This window comes from Prionailurus bengalensis, chromosome B4, assembly GCF_016509475.1.
Source record: "Prionailurus bengalensis isolate Pbe53 chromosome B4, Fcat_Pben_1.1_paternal_pri, whole genome shotgun sequence".
Lineage (NCBI taxonomy): Eukaryota > Metazoa > Chordata > Mammalia > Carnivora > Felidae > Prionailurus > Prionailurus bengalensis.
The window spans coordinates 29,543,438-29,565,289 of NC_057358.1; the positions used below are offsets into that span (position 1 = coordinate 29,543,438).

At 37.1% G+C, this 21,852-nt stretch overlaps 2 protein-coding genes across 8 annotated transcripts in view; both read left to right on the forward strand.

Moving 5' to 3' along the window:
* LOC122474026 (coiled-coil domain-containing protein 7-like) overlaps positions 1–8,862 on the forward strand; it is a 148,765-nt gene extending 139,903 nt beyond the window's left edge. For all 6 annotated transcript variants that reach the window (XM_043564975.1, XM_043564974.1, XM_043564972.1 and 3 more), the window contains 3 exons: positions 3,054–3,272; positions 6,375–6,412; positions 8,723–8,862. In XM_043564975.1, coding sequence (XP_043420910.1) covers positions 3,054–3,272; positions 6,375–6,412; positions 8,723–8,729 — 264 coding nt within the window. In that variant the 3' untranslated portion in view covers positions 8,730–8,862. The remainder of the gene's footprint in view (positions 1–3,053; positions 3,273–6,374; positions 6,413–8,722) is intronic.
* LOC122474025 (coiled-coil domain-containing protein 7-like) overlaps positions 8,724–21,852 on the forward strand; it is a 347,700-nt gene continuing 334,571 nt past the window's right edge. For both annotated transcript variants that reach the window (XM_043564967.1, XM_043564968.1), the window contains exon 1: positions 8,724–8,820. The gene's annotated coding sequence lies outside the window, so the exon portion shown is untranslated. The remainder of the gene's footprint in view (positions 8,821–21,852) is intronic.

The following is a 21,852-nucleotide window of genomic DNA, read 5'->3' on the forward strand; positions in this document are numbered from 1 at the left end:
TGTTCTTTAACCTCCATGCTTTTGGAGGTTTTCCAGACTTTTTCCTGTGGTTGATTTCAAGCTTCATAGCATTGTGGTCTGAAAGTAAGCATGGTATAATTTCAATTCTTGTAAACTTATGAAGGGCTGTTTTGTGACCCAGTATATGATCTATCTTGGAGAATGTTCCATGTGCACTCGAGAAGAAAGTATATTCTGTTGCTTTGGGATGCAGAGTTCTAAATATATCTGTCAAGTCCATCTGATCCAATGTGTCATTCAGGGCCCTTGTTTCTTTATTGACCGTGTGTCTAGATGATCTATCCATTTCTGTAAGTGGGGTGTTAAAGTCCCCTGCAATTACCACATTCTTATCAATAAGGTTGCTTGTGTTTATGAGTAATTGTTTTATATATTTGGGGGCTCCGGTATTCGGCGCATAGACATTTATAATTGTTAGCTCTTCCTGATGGATAGACCCTGTAATTATGATATAATGTCCTTCTTCATCTGTTACAGCCTTTAATTTAAAGTCTAGTTTGTCTGATATAAGTATGGCTACTCCAGCTTTCTTTTGGCTTCCAGTAGCATGATAAATAGTTCTCCATCCCCTCACTCTCAATCTAAAGGTGTCCTCAGGTCTAAAATGAGTCTCTTGTAGACAGCAAATAGATGGGTTTTGTTTTTTTATCCATTCTGATACCCTATGTCTTTTGGTTGGCGCATTTAATCCATTTACATTCAGTGTTATTATAGAAAGATACAGGTTTAGAGTCATTGTGATGTCTGTATGTTTTATGCTTATAGTGATGTCTCTGGTACTTTGTCTCACAGGATCCCCCTTAGGATCTCTTGTAGGGCTGGTTTAGTGGTGACAAATTCCTTCAGTTTTTGTTTGTTTGGGAAGACCTTTATCTCTCCTTCTATTCTAAATGACAGACTTGCTGGATAAAGGATTCTCGGCTGCATATTTTTTCTGTTCAGCACATTAAAGATCTTGTGCCAATCCTTTCTGGCCTGCCAAGTTTCAAAAGAGAGATCAGTCACGAGTCTTATAGGTCTCCCTTTATATGTTAGGGCACGTTTACCCCTTGCTGCTTTCAGAATTTTCTCTTTATCCTTGTATTTTGCCAGTTTCACTATGATATGTCGTGCAGAAGATCGATTCAAGTTACGTCTGAAGGGAGTTCTCTGTGCCTCTTGGATTTCAATGCCTTTTTCCTTCCCCAGTTCAGGGAAGTTCTCAGCTATGATTTCTTCAAGTACCCCTTCAGCACCTTTCCCTCTCTCTTCCTCCTCTGGGATACCAATTATGCGTATATTATTTCTTTTTAGTGTATCACTTAGTTCTCTAATTTTCCCCTCATACTCCTGGATTTTTTTATCTCTCTTTTTCTCAGCTTCCTCTTTTTCCATAACTTTATCTTCTAGTTCACCTATTCTCTCCTCTGCCTCTTCAATCCGAGCCATCGTCGTTTCCATTTTGTTTTGCATTTCGTTTAAAGCGTTTTTCAGCTCCTCCTGACTGTTCCTTAGTCCCTTGATCTCTGTAGCAAGAGATTCTCTGCTGTCCTGTATACTGTTTTCAAGCCCAGCGATTAATTTTATGACTATTATTCTAAATTCACTTTCTGTTATATTATTTAAATCCTTTTTGATCAGCTCATTAGCTGTTGTTATTTCCTGGAGATTCTTCTGAGGGGAATTCTTCCGTTTGGTCATTTTGGATAGTCCCTGGAGTGGTGCGGACCTGCAGGGCACTTCCCCTGTGCTGTGGTGTATAACCGGAGTTGGTGGGTGGACCGGCAGTCAGACCTGATGTCTGCCCCCAGCCCACTGCTGGGGCCACAGTCAGACTGGTGTGTGCCTTCTCTTCCCCTCTCCTAGGGGCGGGATTCACTGTGGGGTGGCGTGGCCTGTCTGGGCTACTTGCACACTGCCAGGCTTGTGGTCCTGGGGATCTGGCGTATTAGCTGGGGTGGGTAGGCAAGGTGCATGGGGGCAGGAGGGGCAGGGGGCAGGAGGGGGCAGGCTTAGCTCGCTTCTCCTTAGGTGATCCACTTCAGGAGGGGTCCTGTGGCAGCCAGAGGGAGTCAGACCCACTGCCAGAGGGGTGGCTCCGCAGCAGCACAGCATTGGGTATTTGCGGGGAGCAAGCAAGTTCCCTGGCAGGAACTGGTTCCCTTTGGGATTTTGGCTGGGGGATGGGCGAGGGAGATGGCGCTGGTGAGCGCCTTTGTTCCCCTCCAAACTGAGCTCTGTCGTCCTGGGACTCAGCAACTCTCCCTCCCTTTGTCCTCCAGCCTTCCTGCTTTTGGAGCAGAGCTGTTAACCTACGACCTCCCAGATGCTAAGTCGCGCTTGCTGTGGGAACACACTCCGTCAGGCCCCTCCACTTTTGCAAGCCAGACTCTAGGGCTCTGCTTGGCCGGCAGGCTGCCCCTCTGCCCTGGCTCCCTCCCGCCAGTCCATGCAGCACGCACCGCCTCTCTGCCCTTCCTACCCTCTTCCGTGGGCCTCTCATCTGCGCTTGGCTCCGGAGACTCTGTTCTGCTAGTCTTCTCGTGGTTTTCTGGGTTATTTAGGCAGGTGTAGGTAGAATCTAAGTGATCAGCAGGACACACGGTGAGCCCAGTGTCCTCCTACGCCGCCATCTTCCTTGGTCAAAAGTGGCATTTTTAAAGAAAAATTATATTCTAGAAAAAATTATTTTCCACATTTTCTTTTATTTGATATTATAGATATTAATTATCCTGGTTACAGTCTATCACATTTTATAATATATACCTTTTATTCTTTATTATGCCTGTATAATAATTAGAGCTTTAAAAAATAATAGGTATTTAAAAAAAATAATAGTCCTCAAAGTGGAAGATGTTTTCACAGTTTTTAATTTTAATTATTGATTAAACTGTGGATTATAACCATGGTTTAATTTAGCTTCCTCCAACTTAGTACAAATAAAGTTGAAAAATAATGTGGATGTGAATATAGTGAGATTATTGAAAATTGTAATATTGTCAGAAAAATGTCACAAATAAATGCTTGATAAATGGTTACTTTTTTTCAAACAGGAAGCTGAAAGCGCTAAGCATCAACTTGACTGTTTCCTAAATCAAGAGAAAGAATTACTTAATAGTGAAGAGAAGACCAAGACAACAATGGAAATGGGTATTAGCAAAATAAAAGTTGAAGATTCAAAACATATACCACTGGAAAAAGAGACAAGGGAAGCATTAGTTACAGCTTCAGGTAGACAAAAGACAAATGCAAAAATCCAAGAACATTCACAGGTAAGGAATTTACCAAAATAGAGGAAACAGTACAAGAAAGAAAAATGGTAATATGTGCTGTAAGAAGTTTGTCTTTTATATTTTGTTTACTCCATTTGTATATGTTTTTTTTTTTTTTTTTAAAAACCTGTGCCCTGTTTTGTTTGTTTGTTTGTTTTGGCCTGGACTTTTTGCCTTTTACATTTGGTTATTACAATTCATTATCTCAAATACAAATTTATAAATTAGATATGTATTAGTTTTGAATGATCATTTAATAAACACCTGTGATTTGAGAGCCAGAATAAAATAGGAGTTCATAGACTAAAGAGAATTTGCTATAAGTTAATAAAATTAAATATAAATGCAAAACTATGGGGAAAAACCTCTCTTCACATTTATCTTTTTACTGAAGTACAGTTGACACACAATGTATTAGTTTCATGTATACAACATAATGATTTGTTAAGTAGATGTGTTATGCTTTGCTCACTGCAAGTACAGCTATTATCTATGGAGAAAAAACTCTTGAAGAAGAATTTATTTTTGTTTCTGCTGTGTAGTGGATTCATAGTAGATCAATTGATTTATCAATATAATACATTCAGAATAGATTCATGCCTTAGAAGAGTAAAACAGTTTACACAGAAGCAACTTTATTGGTAAATAATGGGAAGAGTTCAAGAAAAGAAAGCAAAGTTGTAGAGAGGACAATTTTGCTTGTCCTTGTTGTGGCAGTATAGCTATTGTCAGGTCTCTCATTTCTTTAATAGTATTTCATATTCTTTAGTGTTCTTCCTTGTTGTTTTCAAAATGAGAGTTTATGTGTATGTGTGCCAGAATCTCCCAGCTTATCACTCTGTGCCCCTAGTGACAGAAATTTAAAATCTAAAAGGAGTGAAAGAAAAATATTTAGACCTCCTACTACTGAACATTAGATTACATACATAAAAGGCCTGTCATATTTACATCTTAATGACATATGTCAGAAGTAGTTCCTCTTTGTTTTCATACCTATTTTTAAAGCTGCTTATTGTAGTAGTAGTCTTTTTTAAAGCAGAGGTTAGGGTAAGACCTATTATCATTTCTATGTATCAGGATATAAACATATTTTTCTTTTAAAAAAAAATTTTTTTTTGTTTATTTTTGAGACAGAGAGAGACAGCATGAACGGGGGAGGGGCAGAGAGAGAGGGAGACACAGAATCCAAAGCAGGCTCCAGGCTCTGAGCCATCAGTCCAGAGCCCGATGCGGGGCTCGAACTCACGGACCGCAAGATCGTGACCTGAGCTGAAGTCGGATGCTTAACTGACTGAGCCACCCAGGCGTCCCAAAACATATTTTTCTATGGAGGATGATAATACTGTATAAGAATGTTAGCATAAAATGGGATAATGTTTATGAAATGCTTTTGTATATCATGAAGGACTATGTGAATGTTAGCCTTTATTATCATTTATTTCTGTCTAGTTATCTACATAGGCCATATGAAAACCAACGGTGGTATATTACTTAGTATATAGGCCAACTCTTGTTACATATAGGCAATGACTCATGTACAATAGAAACTTATTTCCTCATGTAAATACTTCTGGGAAGTTCAGGTGTGTTTGTGTTAGGGAGTCCTGCTCTATAGGTTGATTCAGGTATCCTGGTATATGGAGGTTTTGATAGCTTACATTGGCTTGCTGGGCCATATTGGGCATAGACATCCAGCTACTAGAAAAGAAGATAAAAGACCAGACATGAGTCATTTTCACCGACCAGGCTAGAAGGGGGTACACATCATTTTCTCTCATAATTAGTTTACCACATTTAATTGCAGGAAGGACTTAGAAATGTAGACTAGTAATGTGCCTTAAGAAAAGAAAATTAGTTTGTTGAACACCAGAAGTCTTTGCCACAGGTGGGTAAGGATGAAGCTAGCTAATCTCTGTATGAAAGAAACTGAGTTAGGTAAAATTCAGGCCTGGGATAAAATCTAGTATCCCCATTATGCTACAGGAAAACATGTTCTCTTCCCAAGAGGTAATCTATTAACAAAATCACACTCTTGAGGTCCTAGATTCCTACGTTTTTGATTAAACATCTCGCTAAGCATATTTTGAGCATGGATTCTCTTTTTTTATTCTTTTTTTTGTCTTAGACTTCATTTTTTTTCAATATATGAAATTTATTGTCAAATTGGTTTCCATACAACACCCAGTGCTCATCCCAAAAGGTGCCCTCCTCAATACCCATCACCCACCCTTCCCTCCCTCCCACCCCCCATCAACCCTCAGATTGTTCTCAGTTTTTAAGAGTCTCTTATGCTTTGACTCTCTCAGACTCTAACCTCTTTTTTTTTTTCTCCTTCCCCTCCCCCATGGGTTTCTGCTAAGTTTCTCAGGATCCACATAAGAGTGAAAACATATAGTATCTGTCTTTCTCTGTGTGGCTTATTTCACTTAGCATAACACTCTCCAGTTCCATCCACATTTGAGCATGGATTCTCAATATACTTTTACAAGTCATTTACTTTTTGAAAGTTTATTCGTTTATTTTGGTGTGGGGGGGTGAGTAGGACAGAGAAAAAGAGGAAGAGAGAGCAGGCTGTCATCACAGAGCCCAGTGCAGGGCTCCATCTCAGGAATGAACTGTGAGATCATGACTTGAGCCAAAACTGAGAGTTGGTTGCTTAACCAACTGAACCATCCTGGTACCCCTACAAATTTTTTAAATTATAAAAAAGCACTATCATATTAGTATACTATGTGTTAGTATCACCATGTTAGTATACTATTGGCATTTGAAGTATAAATATTTCAAAAGAATATTAAAAAGATTGAACAATTATGTGATGGATATATTTAATTATGTAATGGATATGTTTAAATAGTTTTTATTTACTATAAATATAAAGCCCTCTTTGCTTTCATTTAGAAATATAATTTTGGTAGTAGTTCATCTTCTAAAATGTTTCTTCCAATGCCAACTATGGTAATTTCTTAGCTTTTTTGACACCTTAATCTTACAAATTGTCATATTTTAAAACCTGGTTTGATTGATATTTTTCTGAATAATTTAATGTAAACATTTGATGTGAATATTTAGTGTATTTAAATTTAGTATTATTTATTACAGATCTCAATTTTCACAAATGGAAGCCCAGCTGACAAAAGGTAAAACATTTAAAAATATTCTTTAATCTTTGTCAGTTTATGTGCCTAAATGGCAAAATAACCATTCTAAATTCAGTATCATAAAACTCATTGATTTATGTCTTTGCTTACAATATGGTACTCTTTGAAACTAATGTCTAAACTTTAGATGTTGTCAAAGATTGACAATTTTGGATACTGTGAAAATACAAATTTTTAAGTGAAAAATGTACACTAAGGACCAGATCTGATGTAAAGCCTTTTTCCCTCGTGCCCCCTGCCCCAACAACAATTAAATTTTCATATAGAAACTGAACATGACCATTTTTAAAAAAATGATTTTTTGTGTAAAAACATTTTTTTTTTATCTTGGGAAAAACACTTATGAGTGGGATTACTTACCTTATTCAGAATCGTGACCTCTGTACATGAAACAACTCACTTAAAAATTTGTTTTGCATTTCATTTTTGCTTAATCATTCATTTTTGCATGCACATAAATAATTGAGTTGGTTGATGTATCCAATTAATCTTACAGTTTTCACTAGTGAGTGAGTCTGTTTGATTAATGTTATGATTCACAGACCTATTCACAAACCAGTCAAGAAACAGAAATCCTGAACCACATAGATTAGTGAAACAGCAAATTCTGTCAATAAGTTAGGTAGCTACTCAATGAGAATAAACTATGTCAATATTTCTTTTCAGTCATTGACTTGAATTATTAATTTTGACCTTGGCTGCCATACAGAAAAGAGGAAAGTATTACCTAATAGTGTGCATTTCTCTGCTTCATTACCATTTTTAATGTTTCTAGATTACAGGCCCAGATGAATTAGCAAGAATTAGGTAATAAATTTAATGATTAATGGCCATAAGTTTTGAAAAGGTCCAGTTTAATGTCTGAAGTGACTAAATTTTAAAAGTATTTTTTTGATATCTCAGGAGAAGATTAGACATTTACTTGTTGCTTTATAAATTTATGGGTAGAGTTCTTGTCATTTATTACTTCACATTATGATTATATATGGTCAGTATTATGACTATGTGATAAGGTATAAGAAAAATTATTAATAATTGTCTTCAACTTTAATTGGAACTTAACCAGCTTATGAACTGTAGGAATAGAAACAAATGAAGCATGATACTCATATTCATGTTAAGATTATGGTAGAGTATGGCATACTACTGTAGTTTTTCTGTGGACACATGGTGAAGTATAGGATTTGAAAATGTTGGAAAGCTAATAATTTGTCACCCTGAAGAACATGAAGTGATAACTTTTCATATAAGTTTTTTTTTTAATATTGAATGTTTAGTTGCTGTTGCTGAATTTGATAGACTATACATTTGGTGAATCTCAGAATGTAGAAATATTGGCTTAAATGAAATTATTTTAAATAGAACTTCTACTTTCTATGAAGGCATAGTAAAGGCAGTCTCAGATACTGTGTATGAGCTTTTGGAAAAATCTTGAAGAAGGGTTATGATAGTGTTACTTTGAGTTACTACTCTGGCCAGCCCAGACTTATTGGCCAATAAGTCACAATTAAGAGTAATATGAAGTGGAAGAATGAAAGAAGGGTTGTATGGGGAATAGTGGACTGAGGATGATAGGGAATATAGGACATTAAGAACAGAAAAAGGTCATAGAATGAATATCAAAAAATTCCTCTTAAATAGCTTTTTCCCCATTAATGTTAATTCATACAGTATTCCCTAACTTCAGGAGGAAGATTATTTCCATTAAATTTAGTGCAAACAGGGAAATGTGGACTGAGTGTCCATGCTGTGCAAAGCACTGAGCTAGGTATTATGTATATATATAATACAAAGATGACAACTGTATCATCTTTGCCCTCAATGCATTAATATTCTAGTAAGACAGACAAGACATGTACATAAATAAGTACATTATAATGCAGAAGATGCCTTCAATAAAAAGTTACCAAGAGATGCCCCAAAAAGAAGGAAAAGTTGTTTCTGGCTGTATTGAGAGTAACAGCATTTAATTTAAGAAAGATAGCTGGGTTAGATTTTAACAGGGAAATATGAAGAAAAGGTGTTATGCGTGGACTGAACAGTTGAAGCAAAGACAAGGGTGTTTAGAATCTATACAGTGTGCCAGGGAAAGACCAGTAATTTTTTTTAAGTTTAAACTGAGTAGAAAATGGGAGATAGGACATGAAATAGGTTGCTTTAGCTTGATAGGTTTTGTAGTATTTCCCTTAACAGCTGTAGGTTGAATATTGCTAAATATAATAAAAATTCAAACTGTTAAGCCCATGACATAATATTATTCATCAAACTTCATTTTGGGTTACTTCTTAGATCCTAATAGAATTTCTGAAATTCTTTGGAAAAGTCTCCCAAACCTTCAGAGAGTGGATGGGAGCGAAGCAAGGAGATCCCACCTGAACAGACATGTGGTATTGATTACAATAAAGTACATTTTTTTTTTTTGCGCTTTACAGCATTGAGCAGTTTATTTTGGTTTAGGGAATGAGTTAATGGCAAATATTTAATCAACACAATAGATGTTAGTAATTATGTTTCATATCATATGTGGTGTTAGCTTTTCTTAAATGTTTTATGGCATTGAAATTTACACTTTTTGGATATGAAAATGTTACCTATTTCTTGATGTTTTATTTTTAAGAGTTACACATCCAACTTTTTTCTAAATGTTTTTTTACAACTTTCTTCCCCAATACTAATTAAATTTATTATTAAACACAAAAACACAAGGGGAAGCTGGGTATTAATATGTGTCCATTTTTTTCCTTCATAGATTACATGAGTAGCTATTAAATTTACTCATTTATTTATTCACTAAACTTAATCATTCAACAAATATTTTTGTCACCTTCATATGTCAGGTACTCCTTTGAACATTGGATTTTACTGATAAATAACACAAATAAGCTCTCTTCTCTTGTGATGTTTACATTATAGTGGGAAAGAGAGGCAATAAACAAGTGGAAATACATGAACAAGATAACTTTAAAGAATAACAAATGAAGATAATAAAACTCCCTTTCTGATAGAGTCACAGGGGAGGATAATTTAGATTGGGTGATCAAGGAAGGTATTATGTATCAAGAAAAGAGATTAATTAAGAAATAAATATTTTGCCCCTTTCCAATTTTTACCAGAATAAACTAAAAATAGTGACTTACCTTTTTAAAAACTCTAAAGGAGACTTTATAATTTCCTCAGTTAATGGTTGTGCAAGAAACATATTACTAGTGGCCCCAATTGTAGGTGTAAGGTAGATTTTATAGAGGAAATATTACAAATGAAGAAATAGTGAGGGGTACAATATCTCCTAAACTATCATTATTCCGTGGAAAAGCACATTGAATTCTCCATAGGAAGTGCTCCTGAGAGGGATTTCCTCCTCACATAACACTACAAAACTATAGAGGAGTTGGGAGGGGATAGAGAACATCTAGTCAATCATGTTACAGTGCTTAGGGCTGCTTAAGGCAATGGTCTTGTTAGAAAAAGGTAACTCCTGGAGGAGTAAGCACTTGTATATTAACATAACTTCTATCAATGAGAGTTGTTTCTCCATTCAACAGTCCTGGTGAGCCAGTTCTGCCAAACAACCAAAAGGGAGAATGGAGAGAGCCACCAGGGCCATCCCCTAACAAAGATTTGTCTTTCCTCTGTCCGCTTCTTGGTCTTGGGGTCTTACTAATACGTCTTTTCATTAGGTCTGGCTGACACCGGGTTCTTATAATGATTTCCACAGTATTGCTTGGGAGAAAGATGCCAGTAAGGTCCACGGTGGGTTAGGTTTGGGTGCAAAACCAGCATGGATGCATAAACACATACATGCACACATGTGTACACACATATACACACACACACAAACACACAGAGTCATTATAAGCTTTACTTCCTGAATGGTCAAAAATGGCCCTTTTGGAATATCTATATAATATCTGCAGTAAGAGAGAAATTTATTCATTATCTCCCTTGATATCCCCTCTCCAACAATTTCCCAAGGTCAGGTATGTTCACACCTGACAAACTGAGATCTGTTATTCCTTCCTAGAGATGAGGTTGTCATTGTTATGCAATGATAAATTCAGCAGGGACCCCAAAGTTACTATTTTCCCTCAGAAGTCACCTGCAGGGTTAAAAGAGGATGCTTGCAGAAGAATATGATGCAAACACAATGTCCATCTTTTAAATGAGCAGTGTGCTTTGTCCATTCCACTGAGATCATAGCAGGGAATGAAAAAAAGAAGGGGAATATATTATTTATCTTGAAACAATATTTTCTTTCACTCTTTATTTCCAAAGTTCAGTGGAGTTCAACCATTGCAGAGAGGCCCTTACAGGGTATATATAGCAGCCTATAACTTGTAAACAACAAGGGGAAGCTGGATTGACAAGTGCTACAGAGGTTGTTTTTAAAGAAAGTGACTTAGATGGCAAATAGAATGGGGTTGATGGGCAACAGTGGCTTCTCTGTCTTCTAGATAAATTCCCTATTAAACATCTTATTCCTTCATGGCAGTATAGATTTGAAGATGGCCCCAAGTCCATAGTACATATGATGGTCATACATTCTTGATTGGATTTTTCATTTCAGATATTTTCCTTTAGATTTAGTTCCTTCTCGTGGGCAATGTACACATAAAAAATAAGGATTGGGTTTGTTACTTAAGTTGTTCTACCTATTTCCTTGTGTAAGGAACGTCTCAGGGAAAATGTAGGGAAAGTATGTGTATTTAATAGTTTTGTCCTGGGTGGCCTAATGACCTGACCCATGCAACTAGGCCATTAGCAATGAAAGTATAATTCAATCTAAGAGTGTACTCTGTGGCTATGAACGATGCCTGAAGTCCACCTAGTTTTGAAGAATTCCATGGGATTTTAACAACTTACCATTATTGTGGTGGACAAATGCAGCACTTCATTAGATTTTAGGATCTTTGAGAGAGGCTGTTGGATCAGTGAATCATTTTCTTGTCTGGTGGCAAATCTTGTAAGCAGAGGTCTAAGTCAGTGATTTGGTTAAAACAGCAGGGGAGTATCTCCGTGTCTAGTGAGTGTGTGGACATATTTTGTTAATTTTGCCAAGGTCTTAAGGACTAGGATTGGCCCTTGATTGAATGTGCTAAGTCAGTTGCCTCTTTAATAGAATTTTCCCAGACTTGTACCACCTTATGAGATTTTAGAGAAGATCCATCATGGAATAGGAATGTTTGGTTGAAAAGTGAGAAAATGTGCCACATTAAGGCCCAGTAATAGGCCAAAGGCATGTGATATTTAGCAGTGGGAAGAAGTAATTGAGTTCAGAGACCCAGGAGCTGGCAAATAATTTGAAGTATTGTTGCCAAAAGCTCCAGTCAGTAAAAGTTAGCTTACATGTCATGTATCTGTAATCCCATGAGTCTGAAGAATATGGCAGATATAAAGTTAAAACATGTTTTTGTGATGCCTGAAACTCTTCCATAACTTCTTAATGTGGGAGCTTCCATTTAAAATTAGTTACTGTGATACAGATACTTTGAAGAGTTACTACGTGTAGAATGTGATGTGATCAGTACCTAAAGAAGAAAGTCCTTTGTGGCTGGGGGCTGCAGGGCCAATAAATTTGTCTTCTTGGTACTGTCCAAATAATTATCCCCTCCCCAAAATTCATTTGAATGACAGGACCTGGATTGTTTTTTCATTTAGAATTATCTTTAATCAGATATGCCTAGAAAACAAGCAGTACTTCTTTAGTGTTGGGCCACTGTCCTCTATGCAATAGAATGTCTTGAAATTGCTACCAGTTAGCATTGTGCTAGTTTTATTCCACCTATTAAAAATGTATGTCAGGAATTCAAATATTCACAAGAAGGAATAGTAAAGGTATGTTGCATGTTTTGCTACAACATGTATCTGTAGTGGTGGCAATGTATTCAGTAGCTGGTGTAATGACAAAGACTTGAGTAGGGGGTACAGTTGTTTTTTTCATTGTTGAAGCTTCAATAGTCAACTATGGTGCCCAATGTTTTTTTAACCAGACATATTTGCATTCCATAGCATCCCTGCATGCGTCAGATTTTGTTTTGAGAGTAGTTTATGCTTACTTTTTTTATATGGAATATTATTGAATGGTAGGTTTGCACAGTTCATCCCAAGTTCAGGTACTTGACCAATAGGGTAGTTATCCAAACAGCATGGCTGTGTATCTATTCTGTGTTTAGTATTTCAGAACTTCCATGTCAGTTATATAATCTAAGAGAATCAGCAAAATTGTTTTTAATATACAGTACAAAAATAGTAGCCCTGTGTGTCAGGGGTTCCTAAGACCATTCCCATCAGGGGCAGAACTCATAGGACTCAATCTAGAGTCATTATCATGGCTATAATTTGTTATAGCAAAAGGTTGCAAAGCAAAATCAGTAAAGGAAAAAGTTTCATGAGAGAAAATCTGGAATAAACCAGGTGCAAACTTCCAAGAGGCCTCTTCCAGCAGTGTCACACAGGATGCTCCTAATTCTTTTAGCAATGAATTATGGCAATACATATGAAATGTCAAGCTCATTAGAGACTCGGTGCCCAGGGTTTTTATTGAGGCTAATCATGTAGCACCCTCCACCTGCCAGTTACTAAAATTCCAGGCTATCATAGGGAAAGCAGGTATTCTCATGAATCACAATATTTGTACAAACAGGTCTGACACAGTGAGCCACTCTTATCAGTTCTTGGAATTGTAGGAACCTTCACCAAATCCAAGTTCCTAAACGCTGGCCAAGACTCAACCTTGGAATCAGGTAACTCTAAGTAGTCTTAATCCTCCTGGGCTCACTCTTTTTTTTGTGCAGTACACCCCTGTGGCCAACACATTTTTACAGTAAAATTGTTATCAGTGAGTTCCCATCCTCTAGGGTGAGACTAACCTGTATTATTAGTCTCAGTTATAACCTTTAGGAGTCCTGGCCTCTGTTAGTAAAACAAATCCCATCTTAGAATGCCAAGTGGCATTTTCTATATTGATCTTTTCTTCACCTTACCTATAGCACTAATTCAGGAACTGTCCAACTCTGGCCAGTAAGTTGAAGCTGACAGAAAGAAAGAAGACTTTCTAGGACTGAGACTTTATCATGACAGTCAGGGCACACATACAAGAAATATAAAATCCCAGACACATGGTACCTCTGGAAACAAAGACTTGATAATTGTTAGAGCACCCCAAATGCACTTACATTAGTTTAGGCAGTAGAGGTGAACAGGGCCCCCAGGTGGCCTCCCACCTTAGGATTGATTTAGTTGAGTCCTTCTGTTTTAAAAGGACTGCTCAAAAGCAGTCAGTTCCAAACACTCTTTCTTGTGAATGACACCAGTTAATCTACCTAGAAGGTGTAGATGACACTTGAAGCTGTTCTGCATGGGAAGTGCAGAATTTGGGCCACCCCCTGCTATCTCATAATCAGCACTGTCAAGTGTGATCTTAGGTCTCAGCAGTCAGTTTGAATTCAGAGTGCTCTCAGCACCGTGGAAAGGTAGCACAGGACATTTTCCTTCAGAAAGAGGGGAAAACTTCTGGAATAGTTCTGAAAAACAAAGGTTATTAGTACCCTCCCCCTCTCTAGTGCCTCCTAAGGTGCTGGGGTTTTGTTTTTTGTCAGGTGTTACAAAAATCAGTGTTTTCATTTAGTAATCAAAACTTTACATTTTTTCCCAAATCATGTTCTACTTTCATCCATATTTTTTGATAAGGAGAGTTGTATTCAAGAAGTACAGAAGCATTTTTTCAGAAAAGCATTTTTATGCATGCTAACCAGAAAGATACAACATGTTTGGAAATTAGGGCAAATTCTGAATTTTCAAAAATCTCAAAATGGATTTGCCATAACCTCCCATCTCTGATGTTCTGATCACTTATCAAGTGAGCAGCCTAGAAAAAACAATCAATCTCTCGGTGTTAACAACTGTTTTAAGAGTCAAACCAACTTACTAAGGTGTGTATACCACAGGTGAGGAGACAGGTGAGAGAAGTGGAGTCAGAGTATGAGTCCATTGTTACAAACTGCAACTAATCTAGCAAGTCAAACACAATAATCAACATTGATAGAGGGAGGTGACAGTTTGATCTATTAAGAGCATGCAGTGGCCACAGTCCTTTGAGATGTACCTCTCCCAACTTGCAACTTTCAGCAGGGAAAGTGAGGGAGGCAGTTAGTCTCTGTACACAGAATAGATAAGCAGCTGAATTTAAGATGGTTTCATCAGAGAACAAGCTCTTTTCTGTGGATATTTGTATGTGATCCAGATGGCCAGTCTACATACATGATGTTTTGAGGGTTTAGGAACTCAAAAGACAGGTGTCCTAAATCTGCAAGTGTCCCAGAGTCTGATTAAGCCCATGTCTGCTTTTCATTCTTCAACGTTTATTTATTTTCGGAACAGAGAGAGACAGAGCATGAACGGGGGAGGGTCAGAGAGAGAGGGAGACACAGAATCGGAAACAGGTTCCAGGCTCTGAGCCATCAGACCAGAGCCTGACGCGGGGCTCGAACTCACGGACCGCGAGATCATGACCTGGCTGAAGTTGGACGCTTAACCGACTGCGCCACCCAGGCGCCCCTGCTTTTCATTCTTTAGAACAACCCATGCTGAGGCTGGAACAGCCTATAGCAGACAGTATCAGGTTTCAGGTCCAGGCAATCAGGATCTTCAAATTAGCTTTTTTTCTTTAATTAATTTTTATTTTTATTAGTAGCAAAGCTGAGATGCTATAGAGACAGAGAGCCCTATTACAAGTCCAAATGGCAATCAAGACTGACCTTCCTTGTCAGTCTTACAACCCAAACTGACTCACTCAAAAATATGCACATCAGGTCAGAAAATTATCATGCTTTAAGAGTCAAATGTCTGATTTTACAAGACCCTATTGGCAACCCAAAGCTTCCATTTAAATCTCCAAAAGTGTATTTTCATTTAGGGATTGCCTCTCTTGCCCCTGTTGCCTTTCCTTTTCCAGAGCTTTCAATTGGCAAAAATCATGAATTATGGAATATTAACCTATTTTCAATATCTAAAGAATTTAAATTCCAAGCTACCCTTGGCAACAGAATTTCATTAGTACATTTTCTTTGCAGATTTCCCTCATCAGGATGATTCTTCTAGCATTTATGAAATTAAAAAATATAGCATTTCACATCAATTTTTATCATATATACCAATGCAGTAGTTACAAAATACAAAGCCATTAAAATATTCTTTTTGGGGGCATCTGGGTGGCTCATTCAGTTAAGCATCTGACTCTTGATTTCAGCTCAGGTCATGATCTCACATGATCTCAGGTCATGAGTCTGAGTCCCCACCCACCCCCACGCCCCCATCAGGCTCTGCCCTGACAGCACGACGTCTGCTTGGGATTCTCTGTCCCCCTCCATCTCTCTCTCTGCCCCTCCCCCACCCTCTCTCTCTCTCAAAAATAAATACATAAACATTTAAAAATATTGTCCTTTTTACTCATTTCAAATGTATACTAGCAATACATTTAGCACTTACAGGGCTAACATTAGAGATCTAAGCTGGAATGCAAGGGGAAGGGCGTAATACTACAGCACTAACAGGGTTGGGTTGAAGAAAAGACTAGAGACCCCCTCCGCAACCCAACCCTATCCCCCACCTCCACTTTTTTCCCTTTGGTCTTTTTAAAGCTTTGCTTCAGCACTAGGAGCTGATTTAAACTTTTTCTCTTCCATCTGAAGGAAAAAGTGACTACAAACTGGTTTTTACAGCCGTTGGCATATCCAAAGCCCACCTTTGGGTATGTTTAGGCCCTTTATCCTCCCACTTGGTGGAGAGAACAAACACCAAAGACTTCACCCAGGCTGCATCTTTTTCCTTAATTTCACTGGAAAAGTAGCCAGGGCGTCCAACAAGCCAATTCTCCTGGAGTTGGATGTATTATTTTCAAATTCTACAGGTAAACTTTTACCTCTCAGCTGCTACTTCATGCCATAGATGACTTCATAGCCACCTAAAATTAATCATATTCCATCCCAACCTTTCATAATTTCTTTTCCCAAACAATGCTTTCTTCGTATTTTAGTGCATCCGCAGGCCATTCTAGTGAATACCACTCCTGATACCAACTGTGTTGGGGGTCTACAAGACCATCCCTAGGTACAGTGATTTACTAGGGGGACTTACATGGCTCAGCAGATAGTCATTATCATGATATTATAGCAAAAGGATACAAAGCAAAATCATCAAAGGCGAAAAGTATATGGGGCTTTTAAATACAGACAACAAACTGAGGATGGAAGGGAATGGGGTGGGAAGGGGAGTGGGGAAAGTGGGTGATGGGCATTGAGGAGGGTACTTGTTGGGATGAGCACTGGATGTTTTATGTAAGTGATGAATCACGAATCCAAGAGCACACTGTATACACTGTATGTTAGCTAACTTGACAATAAATTATCTATATATATTTTAATATATTATTTATATATACCATATAAATATATTTATATATCAAATATATTTGACTATTATATTTAAATATATATAAATATATATGTATAAAAGGTATATGGGGCAAAGTTTGGAAGATACCAGGTATAAGCATCCAAAAGTCCTCTCTTAGTGGAGTCACATAGGACATGCTTAATTACTCCAGCAACAAATTGTGACACATGAAATGTTGTCTACCAGGTAAGCTCATTAGAGACTCAGTACCCAGGGTTTTTTTACTGGTAGCTTGCCATATAGATACCCTGTGCCTACAATATGCTAGAAATAGATACTCCCAGAAGGAAAGCAGGCGTTCAGGATAAAGCACATTGTTTTGTACAGTTTTGGCACAGTGAGCCACTCTTATCAGTATTGGGAATAGTGGGAACCCCGGCAACTTCCTAGATGCCAGCCATGAGCCAATCTTATAAATAGGCCTATTTAAGGATAAAAGTCTCAGCCCTGCTATGTTAATTCCTTTCTACACAACATGTAAGATTCAGTATATAGCCAGTTTAGGAATGCTTGAGTCTCACTCTCTGGAGAGCCAGAAAGGTCAGGGCACCATCTCAGTTTGTCCTATATGTGTTAACTGTTCATTCCAAATTTTGTATCAGCCAGATAGTTTTCCTCCCTTCAGTTTCAAGAGAGGCCAACAACAAAGTAGGTTATCCATCCAGTTTTTGTAAGTATTGGCCTGTTAACTTTCATTATTGGCTTTGCTGACCTAGCCTCTTTGATTTTACCTTAGTAAATAAGGTGCTGTAGCCACCTACTTCTAAGTTTATTGCTCCAGATTTTTCTTTTATAGCAAATTGGCTCCAGGATTTCTAAGAAATCTTCCCCCATTTCTGGGCTTCAGTGGTCTATGGACTATGTGGCTGTCCTACATACTTCGAGGTTATGGTGTCCCATATCTCTGTGGCTATATGGGCTCTAGCCATTCTAGTTTGGCAAAGTAATTTTCCTCTCTGAGGCTTTAGTGACTATATATAATATGGCCACTGAGATATTGGCCAGTCTAACTCAACAGTTTGATGCAAGGCTTCCAGTGAGTTTATTTCCCACCTCAGTGGTGGCCCAAACTATTTCTGTTTTCAAAAGCTATAATATCCAGATAAGTCATATACAACTTAGTACACAATGTATGTTTTTACAATATAATAGTATTTATCAGAAAAAAAAACTTTACAAGCAGAGTAGAAGCAGAATACATGCAATATTCCAAACTCATTTTTCACAAGGAATGTTTGGGCTAGAGATAACTTGACAGATAAGAGTACTCTAGGGAAAGGATCCTATTTACATTCTAGTTTATGTATTTATAGAGAAGTTGGGAGGGGTGCAGAGAAAAATAGATGATTCTGTAACTATGAAACTTCCTGAGGAAGGGAAAGTAGACATGTCAATAAAAGAGCATCTGGAGGGAGTTCACCGTCCAACATTATAGGTATCAGTGAAAGATTTTGAGAATCTCTGCCAAGTTACCAACTAGGGAAAGGGAAATATCTATCAGGGCCATGCAAAAGAAAATATGTTTATCGTCCTTATTAGCCAACCATTTGTTTTTTCTAGTGTTAGAATAGTTTCCCTTTTTTGTTTCATATAATTTCCTTATTTTATAGTTTAAGTCCTATTTTTAATTATTTCAGTATTAACAATAGTTGTTATTTGTAGCTAGTCAACATTTTCAGTGTAAGATATATTTACACATTTACAAACTATTTCTAAGTAGTCCACCAGCCTTATTTTCTCCAGGTGAAATAATTCTAGTATTTTAACATTTAATTTTTCCAGGTTTTTAGTTATTTGTTTTTACTGAATCTTTTCTAATTTTTGAGTTCCTTTCTAGTTCCTTCTAGCTGAAACTAATTACAATGAAGAATTTGACCAATGATAATTATAATTTTTTATAAAAATTTGATAATTTTTGAATGTTAATTTTACATTTGCTATATTGAAATTTTCCTATAAAGTTAATTTTTAGAATCATTTAAGATTGTACTACATACTTTGAATCCTAGATCTTTTGTTTTCCTTGGATATAGGAATGCATTCCACATCTTCTGTTATTGCTGATAAAAATATCAAATGCATCCTCCTCTATATTTCCATTGATAATTAAAAGTTCAGTGTATATATCAAGAGATATATATACTTACAAGAGAATTTTTTTTCCTAAGGAAGGAGGGAAATGCCTTGGGGATTGTGTTGACAGTTTAGAAAATGGATGGAGTTAATAAGGAAAGCTGAAAAAAAGAAGGACTTGGAACAGAAACAGACAAAATATCTTACTTGGGCAGTAATTCAATGGAAATCTTTAATTTTGCCTGGATGACAATGTGTTAAAAGGGTGTCTATGATTATGATTTTATACATCTATTTACTTGGTGAGAAAAGGATGCAATGCTCAGATCTTCAGAATTAACAGATGCTTTAGCAAGCAAGAGGAGATTTATTCTTTTCTTTTTTTTTTTCCAACGTTTATTTATTTTTGGGACAGAGAGAGACAGAGCATGAACGGGGGAGGGGCAGAGAGAGAGGGAGACACAGAATCGGAAACAGGCTCCAGGCTCTGAGCCATCAGCCCAGAGCCTGACGCAGGGCTCGAACTCCCGGACCGGGAGATCGCGACCTGGCTGAAGTCGGATGCTCAACCGACTGCGCCACCCAGGCGCCCCTCTTTTCTTTAAATGTTTATTTATTTTGAGAGAGAGAAAGAGAGAGGGAAAGCAGGGAAGGGGCAAAGAGAGAGAGACAGAATCTGAAGCAGGCTCCCTGCAGAGCCGGATGTGGGGCTCAATCTCACGAATCGTGAGATCGTGACCTAAGCCAAAATCAAGAGTCAGACGTTCAACTGACTGAGCCACCCAGGTGCCCCAAGAGATTTATTCTTTATATTACTTCGGTAATGTTGAAGACTGTAATGCAGAATACTGTCAACCTGCTTACATCGTATCTGTTGAAATACATGCTCATATATATACTATTATATTGTAGTGTTTTATCATGGAGTGATAATAACTAGAAAGAATCTTAATTAAAAGTGGACAACAAATTATGCAAATTTAGCAGGACATAACATATATTTTTTTTGATAATTTACCAAAGAACAGGGATAGGGCAAAACATTATTATATTCTATGTGAATATAGGCTGCCTTCCATTGACTATCTATCCTCTTCCTCCTTTCTTCTCCTCTTCTTTTCCCTTCCTCCTCCTCCTCTTCTTCTTCCCTTTCCTCTTCTTTTGTTTTATAATCCAAACAAACATCAGGGCTTGAAGGTATGCCTGTCTCCACTTCTTAGAGCTATCTGTTTGGCTGATGTGAGCTTGAACACAGTACTGCTTACATGCCTTTATAGTATTTTTCATTCTTGTTTCCCCTCAGCAGAATTATTATGGTGTTATTCAATAGTTCTTTATGATTTTGGGAGCCAGTATAAGTGGGGAATGCTTGTATGTGGAAGTATGGTTATAAATAAACTTTGTATTATATTCTTTGTATTGTATTTAAGGCCTTGTTCTCGAGATTGACACACTTTGTCTCTATAGTTATAATAGGATCATTTATCTGTGTAGAATCAAGTGACTAATGATATCCCCTAATAAACATTTCAAAATCTTTAAAAATATTTTGCTTTCTGCTTATAGCTGTGTGGTAATATTAGTGACAGGAGTGGTGATTTGTGTATAGCTTCAGTATGTTTGTAAAACATCAATTTATATCATGTACTTGAACAATTGTTATGCTTCAGTGGCCTAATGACAACAGTCCTATAGGACATATCTTCAAAAATAGTTTCCAGAAGAGTGTTAGACTATTTTCTAACCAGTCATTTAAAATGCAATACCTAATAAAAGTATTAAATCATGTTTGAGTTTGAGATATCACCCTTAATTTAGGACAGGCAGCCACCTATTCTCTTTACTTCAATATTGGAATTCATTTTATAACACACTCACAAAAAAAATTAAAAAAATAACACAAAAATCTGTTTGTCAGATTATATTTCTTTAAAAAAATTTTTTAATGTTTATTTATTTTTGAGACAGAGAGAGACAGCATGAATGGGGGAGGGTCAGAGAGAGAGAGGGAGACACAGAATCCGAAGCAGGCTCCAGGCTCTGAACTGTCATCACAGAGCCCGATGCGGAGCTTGAACTCACGGACCATGAGATCATGACCTGAGCCGAAGTCAGATGCTTAACTGACTGAGCCACCCAGGCGCCCCTATTATATTTCTTTTTAATCATTAATTATCTTACCGTTTTGGTCTCAGAATTGTCCTCCATACCTGTCTTTTTTATAATCCAAACTCTGGTGTTTGAAATTCATCCTAAGTGAACAGATTAAGATAGGCAGCAATAGTTAACATTGTAAAGTTTTGCATCTGTGTGACTAAAATTTAAATTATTTTTAGACATTGCAATGCATCTTAGGCAAATCATATTAACTGGAGTAATAGCTGTATAAAATGAAGAGCCATCAAACTCTGTTGTATTTGGTAGGGATAGAAAAGCTATGTTAAATTCTATAGAACACAGGTAGTTTGACCATTGAAATTATCATCTAACCTGGAAAGCTAGGGCAGGCATAAACTGAGACTGTACAGGCAAACGATGGCATATGGTTACCCTAGTTCTGGAATCTTAATAAGCTGATCCTGCCAAATGGTGAAGAATAAATGATTATTACCTGGAAAAAAACTAACTCAGAGCTTGGAAATTGACTCTTGTGGAAGACAGTGATCTTTTAATATTAAAACTGCTATACAGAAATTTTTATTTTTATTTTCATTCTGAAATGAAATTGTGGAAAAACAACTTTGAAATAAATGTACTTAAGGGCATCCTCCAAAATGTCTTGTGCTCAACTTTGACCAAATATTTTTTGTTCTGTGGCCTGTTATGACCTTGAATAGCTCTTATGTTAAGTATTTTAAGTGTAACTTCTGTTTTAAATCCCAGAAAATATATTACCT